General features: G+C 44.0%; 1 protein-coding gene across 1 annotated transcript; it reads left to right on the top strand.

The window, feature by feature from the left end:
• The first annotated feature begins 10247 nt into the window (after positions 1-10247).
• On the top strand, positions 10248-11204 carry LOC135888446 (olfactory receptor 14A16-like). The gene has a single exon (XM_065416256.1). It carries the CDS (start codon positions 10248-10250, stop codon positions 11202-11204), a length of 957 nt encoding a protein of 318 aa, XP_065272328.1.
• The last annotated feature ends 2938 nt before the right edge of the window (positions 11205-14142 follow it).

A 14142-nucleotide genomic window follows, 5' to 3' on the forward strand; every position in this document is an offset into this window, starting at 1 on the left:
CGAATTGACTCTGGTTCAAATTCTGTCGGAAAGTCTATTTCTTCAGCAAGCTCGAGAGAATCTACCAGTGTTCTTTCAAACCCTTTATCACTTCTGAATTCCTCCAGAATATTTTTAGTTTGCTGCAGTTTTTGAATAGCAGAATGTATGTTCAAGTTCTTTTCCTGCTTACTAGGGAGGCTAATCTTGAAAAGGATATTATACCACAAAATGAGTGAAGTCACAAATTTGAACTTGGAAAGGCCATTTGCAAGAGCTTCTGCATCTGAACGTGCCATATTGCCAGATGATCCAGTAAAGGTAGTATCATCAGACATTTCAATTAGGCATTGTAAATGTTTCCAAGTTCATAGCGAAGAGGCTTCAAAGCATCAATGCGACTCTCCCATTTTGTCTGACTAAGTGGTTTCACAGTTAGAGAATTCAAATGGTGAGTCAGAATCTCCCAACGGCGTGTTGAGCCTGAGAAAAACACATAAACACGTTGCACCAGGTGAAAGAAACTGCTTGCCTCCAAACAGCATCTAGCAGCATCATTGAGAACCAAATTCAGAGAATGCGCACTGCAAGGAACGAAAAAGGCCCTAGGATTGATTTCCATCATTCTCCTTTGCACACCATTGTCTTTACCCTTCATATTACTCCCATTATCATAGCCTTGACCACATAAATTTTCAACAGATAATGACATTGTTTCAAGCTCTTGTAGAATAGTTTCAGTCATAAATGCTACAGTCGTTTCCTTCAGTGGTACAAAACCCCAAAAATGTTCCTTTATAAGCACTTCAACATTATCTTCATCTGCAGACTTTTCCATATCCACAAAAAGAATGATCATCATCATTTGTTCAACATGACTCACATCTGGTGTACAGTCCAGTATTATTGAAAAGTATTTTGCAGAATGGGAAGCTTCTACAATTTTCTTTTTAATGGCATTTGCTAGGATTTGAATCAGTTCATTCTGCATATTTTTTCCTAAGTAATGAACCTGTGTTTCATCATCAGTTATTTTACGTACATGCTCCTTCATGACTGGATCAAACAAAGCTAGGTATTCAACAAATTTTTAAAAGTTTCCATTACCTGGAGTGTATAATTTTTCATTTCTACCGCGGCCGCGGAATGCTAAATTTTGCCCACCGAGAACTCTCACTAAAGCAAGCAGACGCTCTAATACTTGTTGCCAATATTCTTCTTTTTCCTTGATCACACTTAAATTTTCTTCATCGATAGTTTTTCCTTTTTTCAATCATAATTCAAGTTCTTTCCAATTTTGAAAACATTACAATTTTTCTGTACTTCTTTCATGTGAAGAGAGAATTAAGATATGTTTTTTCCAGTCCTTCGAACCATTTTCAGTAAGTGATGTACCCATTGCTTGATTTCTAAACAACTTTCAGCAAAAGCAAAACACAGAGTCCTTCGACATTGAATATTGTAACCAGTTTCGATGAGTTTCTTCCCCATTAATGAGTTTCCTCTTGTAATGCTGAGCAGAGAATTTTCTTTTATTTCCGTCCTTAAGGAAGGGAAATTCATGAACTTGTTCGGATCCATGTTCCACGAGAATTTACCGAACACTGTCATCACATCTGGGCCATGAAGCTGGTGTAAGGATTTTCCTTTCTCTGAGGCTATCTGGTCAGAAGATCTCGGGGAGCCTTACCGTTTATCTTCTGCTGAGTCCCCTTTTTAAGCCCATCTATCAGAGCTGACTCCAATGAACTCCACACACACAAATATAAAATAAAAAACAACACTTTATTTGCTAAGGGGAAAGGAAGGAAGGGAAAGGGGAATGGATTAATAATTCTGGAGATTCGGGATAACACAAAAACACACTCATACACGCTATAATACAAGATGTTCTTCTACCTTTACAGATGTCAGCGATGAAGAGGCTGCAGGATCCAGATGACTAAAGCCAGCGATGAACACCGACCATGGATGACAGATGAAATAGACAGGTACGTATGCCTATTTTAACTCCCACCCTGTCCTGCTTTGCATCGTCTGTGAGTGTACAATTGAACCAACTAATCGGACCAGGTCCGTGTATGGAAGTTTGCTTTCCCAAAATAACAAACAACCAAACAACCCCAACTTAATTAGTAAGTAACTATTGCAGGCCAATAGTCAGTGCCAAGATTGTACCGCACTACGAGAGAGAACTGGACACTTGAACTTCTGACAGCTCAAAAGCCCAAGAGCCCTTGGCTCCTCCCCTCATTTGTCTTTATAGGGAGCTGTTACCGGGCAAGGTCAGATTCCCACTCTTCCTATTTTCCCGCCTTTTTGGTATAGAGGAACAAGAACCTAACCCAAAATGGAGGCTACCTTGTTCTTTTACTAAACCAAGATGGCCTTTGATTTACAGAACTTATTTTAACTTTATACATGTTTTACATTAATAATTTGGCAAGATTAAACAAGGTTAAACTGAAACTAACACTGGGTCCCCATACTGTAACTTGTTTGTAATTTCCTCATCCTTTCTTCTTTCTACTTCATTTATTTCAATTTCTGCATGGGTCTCTGAAAATGAATACATTTTCTCCACTTCCATATCAGTCTGATGCTGTGAGCTGCCTTCATCTAGAAGCAAGTTTCCATCATCTTGAGTTTCCCAACTGATTGTTTGTGGATGTGAGCTACCCTCATCTCAAAGTAACATACCTTCATCTTGATGTTCCAAACTGCTTCCATGCGGATGTGAGCTAACCTCCTATCCAAGTAAAATTCCTTCATCTGGATGCTGTGAACTGCTTCCATCTTTATTTGGATTAAAGAGAAGATATTTCAGGAAGCATCCCTGCTGTTTTGCTTGGTCCTTTTCCTTCTCAGCCTTTCGTTTACGATACTCAGCTCCTGAGGGTTTTCTTTTTCCTCTTTCTGCCATGGGGCATTTGAATATTGTTATGTACTGTGCTCCCGACTGCAAGCATTATAGCATTAAGGATGGCTGACACACCACATGGTTGGCAATTTAAACCACATTGCAGCCATCCCAACACGTCTTTTCACTGCTTAAAGGTTCAATGATTAGTACCATACACTCACTTACCTATTAAAACAGTTAGTTACAGCATTTACATGGAAACAAAATGACTTTATTCAACATTATAACCCGACACCGGTTGTTTGGAAAGTAATCCCATTCCTCACAGTTACCCGCATGGAGTGTGACGTCATCACTTTCGTAATCTATTAAGCGTTAATGCTGTTACTTTTCTTTTATGGACATTATTTATTACATGTGAACCAGTTATAACAAAGAAAAGTTCATAATTATACAGCCCGATAATAACGCTAAGTTTAATAACGCTTAAAGATACTCACATTTTGGATTTATAATGCTGAAAGACGTTATTCTTTATTCTTTGGCACCAAGAAACACAATTTTCCACAGTATTCACTCGATTCTTAACCATCTACCTGTGACGTGTGTTAAAATGACCGTTTGACATGTATCAACTCACGATATCTCCGCTCTACATGAATTTCTGGCTATGCGACCTTGATGTATATTCGAGTGAGGTGTCACTAGCATTGCAGCTCTTGCTGCTGGCGGATATGTTTCATTGTGGCTGAGTTATTGATTATCAAAATTGCGGAAAGGGTCTTCTTAACCCTACATCGCAAATTGAAAAATATTTCACTAAAACATTATTTATTTTTGCAGTAAATAAAAGATCTGACATATTAATAAATTCTCAGAAATGTAGAGAACTGAATTATAATTCATATTCCCTTTTTACTTGCACAGGAATTGAAATCTTCGTTATTTTATTTGTATTTTATTTCTTTTTTTTTTTTCATTTTCTTTTTTTTTTTCATTTGATTTTTTTCCTCGAATTTGGCACCAAATTTAACTTGGCACCCTAGGCAACTGCCTAGTTCGCCTATACGGACAGGCCGCCCCTGCACCCGGCAGAGAAGAAGATAGACACCGACACCAAGGAAGCTGACAGGAACACAGCTGGGTGCTGTGCTCTTTTTATTTTTCTAGCTACAGAACTGAAAGTAACATGAAAGTGAGGCTGTGTGCTGGGGAGGGGAGAGTTCTCACACACTGAAAGGCACAGGACATCATGTGTGTTATGGGTGTCGTGGGGCATTGCACAAAGACAGGGGAGTTAAGATTATGAGGGCATTTAATTCAATTCTGCATTTCCTTGTTAGAAGCATGAGGTTAGCTTTACTCAACCTTCTGGACAGGCATGAGCTGTCACTGGGAAACTTTAACTCTGTGTTAATGAAGTTTTCAGCCATTATTTCCCCTAATCTTTTAACAGAAACAAAGCTTGTTGATCGGAGTTAGTGATCATTGCGGGGGCTGTAGGTGGCCATGGATACGGATGATGAGTGAAGCAAAAGGCTTTTTTAAGAACCATCATATTTTTCTGGAAAGGAGCTGTATTCTGTGCACTGCTTGGCCAATCTGGGTTCCCCTCACATCCACCCACTACCCCCAAATCTCTCGGTAAGTGCAGCACAAAGATGGACACAGCCATCTGCAGCCATGCAGGCTCAGAGAGGTGGGAAGTGGCCTGTTCATCTCAATGAGCTATTCTCAGCAGAGTGAGAAACACCTGCAGGAGACAGTACAGCCTGAAACAATCACTCGGAGAGTTGTGAACTGCTCCACTCATATCAGTCATCCAGGTGCCAGCAGGGGAGGGGGGAGAGTATAGAGCCCCCTGAACATTCAAAGAGAAGAACATCACACCCCTCTGTTGTCCCAGTCCCCCTGTCACTCACCCTCATGTCCCCCCTTACCAGTGTCCCACCCCTCCTCATCTCCTGACCCCCAACCCACCTCCTCCCCACCCTCCCTTTCCGCCCTCCTCCCCATAATCACCCCTCCCCTCGTGGCCCCAAAAACTTTTCTCCCCCAATTCCCACCCCCATTGTCCTCCCCTCCCAGCAGGCAAGTGTATTTCAAAAATAGTTTCAGCACCTCCTAAATATCCTGCTGTACTCAGGTGACATTTCCCCACAATTCAAAACCCTCAGACAGAGCCAGGTGCCTCCTGTTCTTAGTTTCAGATTTCTGCTCGGGGTTAGATCTCAATTCAAACTGCCCAGCTGGCCTGCAGTTTTGCCAGCCAGAACATTCCACCTTATAGGTAGCTTTCAACCAGCTCATGCTCTCTCCATGCACCTTCCGTGTGTAATCCATTCGGTAGGACTCCAAGCACTTCTGAGGCTGAAGGGCCCAACTGAGAGCTAACTCTGGCTATTAACACTGCAACTTTATTTCCCCCAAAGGGCTGCTGGGGTGGCTTGAGCACTGGAAATGCTCTCTGCGGTGAGGATCTGAGCCCTGGTTTGATCTCTATCTGGGCACAAAAAATCAGCACCAAAACACACCAACGTTAAGAAAAGTTAGAAATAACTCCTTTGGAGTCAATGGGGCTGATTTCCTCTCACTCACCTGATGTAAATCAGGAGAAACTCCATTGGAGACAAGGAGCCTGATTCCCCCATCACTCTCCGCAGGGTAAGTCCATGGTGTTACAATGGAGTATGTCTGGTCTAAGGAAGAGGAGATTCAGGCCCTTTGACTCCAGCCCCTGCTGCATCCTCCACCCACTGAATCCCCTTATCCTACTCCCTGAGTGTTTCCCTCCCTCTGCCTCACACAGCCCAGACCCCCCAACAAACACCCACAGCCCCTAATCCCCTCCCTCCCTCTCACAACCCTCCACCCCAGAGACCCTCTCAGCCCCAATTCTTTGACATCCCCCCACATGGTACAGAGCCAATTCTCCCAACCAGAGTTCCTGACTCAGCTTCCTCAGAGATCCCTGCTTAACTCCTCTGTCCACCAGTCCCCTCCTCTGCTCAGGCCAACTCCCCTAAAATGGTCCCAGCCCCAGGGAGCATCCCCCACCTCAGTTCCAAACACCTGCCCATTCTCTCCTCCTTATCCCCATTGACAAGTCCTGGCCACCATTTCCTTCCTTCCCTACTATCATTCTTCCTCTGAACAGTATTTTCAGGGTGGCCTCTGCCCAGCCCCACCCAGTACACAGCTAACCTGGGGAACTCCCTGCCACAAGGTATTGCTGAGACAAAATGTCCAGCAGGGTGAGACACTGACAGGGATCATGAAAGCCTTCACAGTTACATTCGATCAGATAATGAATTAAACCACCATGATGCAAGTCTCCAACCAGCCACACACTCCCAGGGAATCTCCCTGAGGTGGAGGTTAGTGCAGAATTGATCATTGACGGGGGACGGGGAGGGTCCCTGCCCCTCCCTCTACAGTAGCTGGTGCTGGTCCCTCCAGGAGTCACTGCTCTGAGCTGTCAGGGCTGGATTAAGACACTCCAGGGCCATGCAAGGGACTCTGTCCCCTTCATCCAGTGTCCCACATGGTGTGTCAGTGGCAGGGACCCCTCAAAGAGAGGCTGGGACAGTGGCATAGGACCCCTGCTCTGTCCCAGAAGAGGAGAACGTGACTGTCCCCCAACCCCTTGAGATCAGCATGGTGCCCACAGACAGGCAGGGGGCAGTCGTGGTACTCCGAGTCCTTACCTCCCCAGCCAGGGTGTATCTGCTTGGGTGAGGGGGTCAGGACTGCTGTGCTCTTCCACTCCCCCTGCACACTGAGTTCCCTGCTGAGGTGGGGTTGTTGGAATCCTCCAGAGCAGTTCATACCCCATGAAGATGCCGGGGGCAGTTCCCTTCTCACATATCCCTTGTCTCAGGCCCTCTTCAGACTCAGGCAGATGATGCTGCAGTGGGGGCAGATGTCCCCATCCCATCCTTATGGTTCCAGGCTGTCAGAGCCAGGGCACTGGACTCTGGTGATTCATATATTCCTGTGGAACACAGGCAAATTCTGTTTGGAGGGAAAAAAGACAAATATTTCACCCAGATCTATGAAAATTCATTAAGAGCTCAAACAAAACTGAATCATGAATCATCTCTAAATAAAAGTTTCATTATGAATTTTTCATCCAGTCTCTATTATTATGCCCCAGATTTTGGTAAAGTGAGCCAAGGAGAATTGAAGTAACATAGCTGCATAATTTTTGGCATCTTGTGACCTCCTATCTCTAGATCCCTGGCTGTACTAGTTACCATTTCAGGCTGGGATTCTCAAGGGAGTCTAAGGGAGTTAGGAGCCCAAGATGTACACGCCTTACTCCCCTAGGCTCTTTTGCGAATCCCAGCCTTTATTATCGGAAATTCAGGAGAAGCCCCGGCCTTGGAAGTGAACAAGATAGGCACAGAACCAGGATTACAAAGGCACCTAAAGAAGGAGACAGGTGCCTATTGGAATTGACAATAGCATCTAAGCAGGTTAAACTCCTAACTCCCAGTGAATAACCATGGGACTTAGCCACCTAGCTCATTTAGAAGCATTGATCAATCCCCGTAGGTGCCTGTCTCCATCTTTGTAATCCTGGCCCACAGATAACACAGAAGCTGGGCTGGAATCAGGGAATGCTGGGGGAGATCATATGTGGGGGTGAAATGTGGGACTCCAACTTGTGGGACAGAATGGCTCTTTTGGCTTTATCACCTAGGCAATTGCCTCTGGGCCTCTGCTGCTGAGCTGTGCAGGTCTCCAGGGAGTGAGTCCCACTAGCACTTAGGAAATAGACATGAATAAATCACCTTCCCGTAGGATCAGTCCTTTAATGCCAGTGATGCTCAGTGCCAGCTACACACAGCTCATCTGCAGAGAGCAACAGGTTTGAGTCTATTTCTGTCAGTTCAGTCTCAGAATGAAGGGGGTGGGGGGAGGATTCTCAGATACCTGTGCCTTTAGCTTCTATATTCTGGTCTATAGATAGATATTAACCAAAGAATCCTGGTGCTGGATGACTGAATGTGTCATATGTTGGGAAAAAATCCACAAAGATCAGCACAGTAAGTTTGCTATTTCAATTAAATATGTTGGGGGATCAACATACAGGGGAAACTTAAGATGCTAAATAAGACCTACATTATGAACTCATTAAGACTTTTACTTTCAGTTTAATCAAATACCTGTTGCTATTGGAATTTTTCCACCCTTTGGGAAAATTTTGACTTTTCACAGGAAACCCCAAATCAATTTTCCCCCCAGTTTTTGGCAAATGAAAAACTTTCTGCTGAAAACTGGATTTTTTTTATCACAATACCAAAAAAGTTTGGTTTTTGAGTTTTCAGTTTCTTTACAAAATAATCCCAAAATGTTTGTGATTCTAAGATTTTGTTGTTGATGGTGTGGTTTAGCTAAAAAACCAATCTCCCTTAAAAATAACACAGCTGAAAATTTCCAAACAGCCGTAAATTTTAAATAAATTGGAGAACATTAATATTGCCTGATAAGAGCTTGATTTCAAATCCATTTATTCTATTGCAGCTGTGTGATTTCTCTTTCAAAGGGATAGTTGTGAGGAGGTAACAACAGAATAACCAGTAAAGTTGGCAGCGCACAGAATGTTTTATACAGAAGAGCCCCTTTAAACCCTGGTTTAGAGTTGAACCAGGCAGCCAAAGCCTGTCTATCCTGACCCCATTCAAGGACATATGGGAGCTCACTGGGAGTAGAACCCTGATCTCCTGATCTAGCTCCACACTGCTGCCAGCTGAGTATAAATGCTTTAAATGGGTGTGCAGAACTTACACAGAGTAAGACACGGGGCTATATTTTCAAAGGCATTTAGGTGTCTAGTGGGATTTTCAGAAACACCTAGGACCTTAAGTATCAGGGGGTAGCCGTGTTAGTCTGTATCTACAAAAACAACAAGGAGTCTGGTGGCACCTTAAAGACTGACAGATTTATTTGGGCATAAGCTTTCGTGGGTAAAAACCTCACTTCTTCAGATGCATAGAGTGAAAGTTACAGATGCAGGCATTATATACTGACACATGGAGAGCAGGGAGTTACTTTGCAAGTGGAGAACCAGTGTTGACAGGGCCAATTCAATCAGGGTGGATGTAGTCCACTCCCAATAATAGATGAGGAGGTGTCAATTCCAGGAGAGGAAAAGCTGCTTCTGTAATGAGCCAGCCACTCCCAGTCCCTATTCAAGCCCAGATTAATGGTGTTAAATTTGCACATTAATCTGATTGAATTGGCCCTGTCAACACTGGTTCTCCACTTGCGAAGTAACTCCCTGCTCTCCATGTGTCAGTATATAATGCCTGCATCTGTAACCCTGATTGAATTGGCCCTGTCAACACTGGTTCTCCACTTGCGAAGTAACTCCCTGCTCTCCATGTGTCAGTATATAATGCCTGCATCTGTAACTTTCACTCTATGCATCTGAAGAAGTGAGGTTTTTACCCACGAAAGCTTATGCCCAAATAAATCTGTTAGCCTTTAAGGTGCCACCAGACACTTAGGAACTTATAACTCATTGATTTCAAGGGGTTTTGGGGCATAGATGGTTCTGAAAATCCCACTAGGTGCCTCAATACCTTTTACAATCAGCTCCACAGCCCTTCTCCGAAAGCCCTTACAGTCCTAGTAGACATGGCAGAGAAAGGGAGGGAGGGAAAACAGAGGCAGAAAGAGGGGAAATGACTGGCCTAAGGTCACACAGCATGTCACTGGCAGAGACAAGAGTAGAACCTAGGTGTCCTGACAACCCCTGCACTGCACAGCGCAGAGTAAACGATACAACAGAGCGGTAACGGAGGGATGCTGCTAGTCCATTGTTACATGAAGACTGAAGTGCAGCTGGGATTTGGTCCCATAAATCAATTTGTAAGCAGGCAGCAGGCACAGAGCTTGCGGTAGAAACATTACAGATGAGCTGCTACTTACGATGCTGGAGGAGTCTACGTCATATTGCCCTTCAAAGTGGGAATCAGGTTGTGTTAGCATTTTAGTTTATCAGTTTCATACCCAAGTTGGGAGCTTGTTGATGGTCACAATAGAGGGACCTTCTTTGCAAGAACTGTTGGATTTGGAGTGTGCTTTATTCCATCCTTCGTACTGCATTTTATCAAGCCACACCTTGGGCCAAATCCTCAGTTTGTGTAAAGTGATGAAGCTCTGTTGAGTTTAAAGGAGGTTATACTAGTGTGATAATATGACTGATGGATTGTCCGATGTGAGGAGCACTAACAACACCTAGTCATTGTAAGTGACGAGTTCTGTGCACCTTTGAGATTCATATAATAATATATTAGGGAAAGGAGAAACAGGGCCATTCTCTCTGTCACTCTAATCCTGACCATTGTCCTTCTCATTCCCTCCACAGCCATCACAAAGCGTACTGAGGAAGAAAATGTCCAACCAAACCACCGTGACCGAATTTCTTCTCCTGGGATTCTCTGACGTTCGGGAACTGCAGATTTTACACTTTGTGGTGTTTCTACTGCTTTACCTGGCATCCCTGCTGGGGAACCTTCTCATCATCACAGCCACAGCCTTCAACCGCCACCTTCACAACCCCATGTACTTCTTCCTGATGAATCTGTCCATCCTAGACTTCGGCTCCATCTCTGTCACCATCCCCAAATCCATGGCCAATTCCCTCACGAACACCAGATCTATTTCTTATTCTGGATGTGTTGCCCAAGTCTTTTTTTACATATTCTTTGCTTCAGCAAATTTTGCCTTACTGACCATCATGGCGTATGACCGATACGTCGCCATCTGCCAACCACTGCACTATGAGATGGTGATGACTAGGAGAGCTTTTGTCCAAATGACAGCCAGTGCCTGGATCAGTGGTATTCTCAACTCAGTATTGCACACTGGGAACACGTTTGCGATATCCTTCTGTGGAGGCAACATGGTGAATCAGTTCTTCTGTGAAATCCCCCAGCTCCTCCACCTTGCCTGCTCTGACTCACACCTCGGTGAAGTTGTTGTTATTTCTCTTAGTGTGCTTTTATTTTTAATCTGCTTTGCTTTTATAATTGTTTCGTATGTTCAGATCTACAAAGCAGTGCTGAGAATCCCTTCTGAGCAGGGCCGGCATAAAGCCTTCTCCACCTGCCTCCCTCACCTCATTGTGGTCTCCTTATTCCTATTCACTGGCACCTTTGCCTTTCTGAAACCCACCTCCAGCTCAACCTCAGATCTGAATCTCTTGGTGGCTGTTCTCTATTCCGTAATGCCCCCAATAATGAATCCGATCATCTACAGCTTCAGAAACAAGGAAATGAAAGGTGCACTGAATAAACTGATAGGTTGGAGGTTATTCAGGAAGAATAAAATGTCTATATTTTGCCACTGATCACAATATCATTCTGTGTTTCTTTATAAATATAATCATCTGATGACATTATTGCCTTCATGAGAACATACTGTGCAATCAGTTTATGCAGTATTGAGAATTTACACTAATAAAAATCCAGACAAACTTAAATCAAGAAAAAAAGTAGTTACTAGAGGTTTACATCAATGCATTTAAGATCAGAATCTATCTATCTATCTATCTATCTGTAACCTTTCTGCCCCTCTGAGTTGGCAGCAACAAGGGCCGGGTTCAATATCTAGGGGTTCCGTTTCAATAACGCAATGCAAAACCGGCTCAAGCCCCCACCCAGTGACCTGGGACAATTACATACCACCCCCCTGGGCGCCTCTAGGAGGCAATACTTGTCCTCTCGCAAGCACGGAGTCTGAGTGTAGCAAAAGCTTTTAATAAAGGAGGGAAACAATGTGGCATTATGTTCGGGAAACACCAGAAACAGGATTCATAACACAAACCATGAGCAAAAGACCCACCTTCAAGTAAGTTTGGCAGTGTCCTTTTCCGCTCAGGGTCTTAAGTCCAATCACCCCAAAGTCCAACAACCCCAAAGTCTCTGTCCCTGGTCAGTGCCGCCCCAGAGTTCAAAAGTTTATCTGCAGAGTTTTACCCCCCTAGCCTGGGTGGAAATGGGGGGGGGGGCACACGGGATGTTAAGGGGCACCTTACGTGGTCCGAGGCCGACTGCCCCACCTCTCCGTGGAGTTCTGCTGCAGCCTTCACCACGAATGGCTCCGCTCTACCAGCCGCGCCGCGCCACACCGCTCCTCCAGCCGCCCCCGCAAACTGCTCCGCTCTGCTTCCCGTTACGTGGGCTGCTCCAACCAGCCCACAAACTGCTCGGCTCTGCCAGCTGCTTAACAATATTTCTTCAGGCTCCCCCACTGTTTAACACAGCACTCAGTGATCTCAGCTCAGCAATTTTAGCTCTTTTAGTGATTTCAGCTCTTAGTGATTTCAGCTTGTAGTAGGGGAGCCCCAGTGCTTGTGCACCTGTCATAACTATAAAGGGAAGGGTAACAGCTCTCCTGTGTACAGTACTAAAATCCCTCCTGGCCAGAGACTCCAAAATCCTTTTACCTGTAAAGGGTTAAGAAGCTCGGGTAACCTGGCTGACACCTGACCCAAAGGGCCAATAAGGGGACAAGATACTTTCAAATCTTGGGGGGGGGAAAGGCTTTTGTGTGTGCTCTTTGTTTGAAGGGTTGTTCGCTCTTGGGACTGAGAGGGACCAGACATCAATCCAGGTTCTCCCCATCTTTCTAAACAAGTCTCTCTTATTTTCAAAATTGTAAGTAAAAGCCAGGCAAGGCGTCTTAGATTTACTTTGTTTTCTCAACTTGTAAATGTACCTTTTACTAGAGTGTTTATCTTTGTTTGCTACACTTTGAACCTAAGACAGAGGGGAGTCCTCTGTGCTCTTTAAGTTTGATTACCCTGTAAAGTTATTTTCCATACTGATTTTACAGAGATGATGTTTACCTTTTTCTTTAATTAAAAGCCTTCTTTTTAAGAACCTGATTGATTTCTCCTTGTTTTAAGATCCAAAGGGGGTTTGGATCTGTATTCACCAGGAGTTGGTGAAAGGAAGGAGGGGGGAAGGGTCAATTTCTCCTTGTTTAAGATCCAAGGAGTTTGGATCTGTATTCACCAGGGAATTGGTGAAAGGTTTCTAAAAGCTTCCCAGGGTAGGGAATGGTGGCAGCGGACCAGAACTAAGCTGGTAGTTAAGCTTAGAAGTCCTCATGCAGGCCCGTACATTTGTACCCTAAAGTTCAAAGTGGGGATACAGCCTTGACAGCACCATTGGCCCAAAGTGAATTCAGTTCAGCAATTTCTAGCTAGATTCTTAATGGAAGCAAACTTAGCTCTGCTATTCAACAGTAGAGAGAGGGGATAGTACAATTGGTGTTCCAGGCCCTCAAAAGGCACCCATACAATCAGGTACACATACCTGTCCCCAACCTCTCTCAATTCACTGTGTTTTGTAACCCATGCCCCTTGTCTAGCGAGTGCTACTTAGTTACTGGTGAGTCCCTCTGTCATACAACAGTTCCACTGGCCTTGATTCACAGAATCAGGGTAACAACACTTTATTCTTCCTGCCCCAATAACAGAGAAACTGGGGATCCCACACCAGCCAAAGTAACCATTTTCAGTTGTTGTTGTCCCAGGCTAGGCGGGTGGGTGTGCCTATGCAAACAAGATCAGCCCCTGAAGTTCTTTTCCACCCTCGCCATAATTCACCACCAGATGTCAGGGTAGAGCTCATCCTGACTCTGCTTACATATCTATCTATCTATCTATCTATCTATCTATCTATCTATCTATCTATCTATCTATCTATCTATCTATCTACTAGCCATCACCATTCTATGTGATAATCTTGCACATAAAATCAGTAGCCACAGCAAAGTCCCTACTGGGTTCTCTGGCTCTTCTTATTTTTCAGGATAATAACTCTGACTGAGGTATCAATTCATTTGTTCTTTGGGTTTTATTTTTATTTTTTTGTCAAATTTTTAGTTTATGTTTGTTGTTTTTATTTGCTTCTTTCTTCCAGGTGGATTTGCAGATGGGAAGGCCTGGAGAGATGGCAAGTGTTTTCTTAGACAGTATTTTCAATGTTTGCCTTTTCTTGAGAGTGCTCATATGTCATCTCTTTGATGGGGTTTTCTGAGTGAGCTGAAGGTTTGCTCCCCACAATGATAAAAGGGTGTATTATCAATGATGTGTTAGGGGAGAAAAAGCCTCAGGTAGCTGTCTTTTATTATTTTAACCCGAAGAAGAGGTCCATGTAGCTCGAAAGCTTATCCCTCTCACCAACAGAAGATGGTCCAATAAAAGTACCTCACCAATCTCCTCTATGTAAGAAGTGTGTCATTCTTGCTATGGTACAAAGCCTGTTTTGAAGAGAAAA

This window comes from Emys orbicularis, chromosome 13 (genome assembly GCF_028017835.1).
Source record: "Emys orbicularis isolate rEmyOrb1 chromosome 13, rEmyOrb1.hap1, whole genome shotgun sequence".
Lineage (NCBI taxonomy): Eukaryota > Metazoa > Chordata > Testudines > Emydidae > Emys > Emys orbicularis.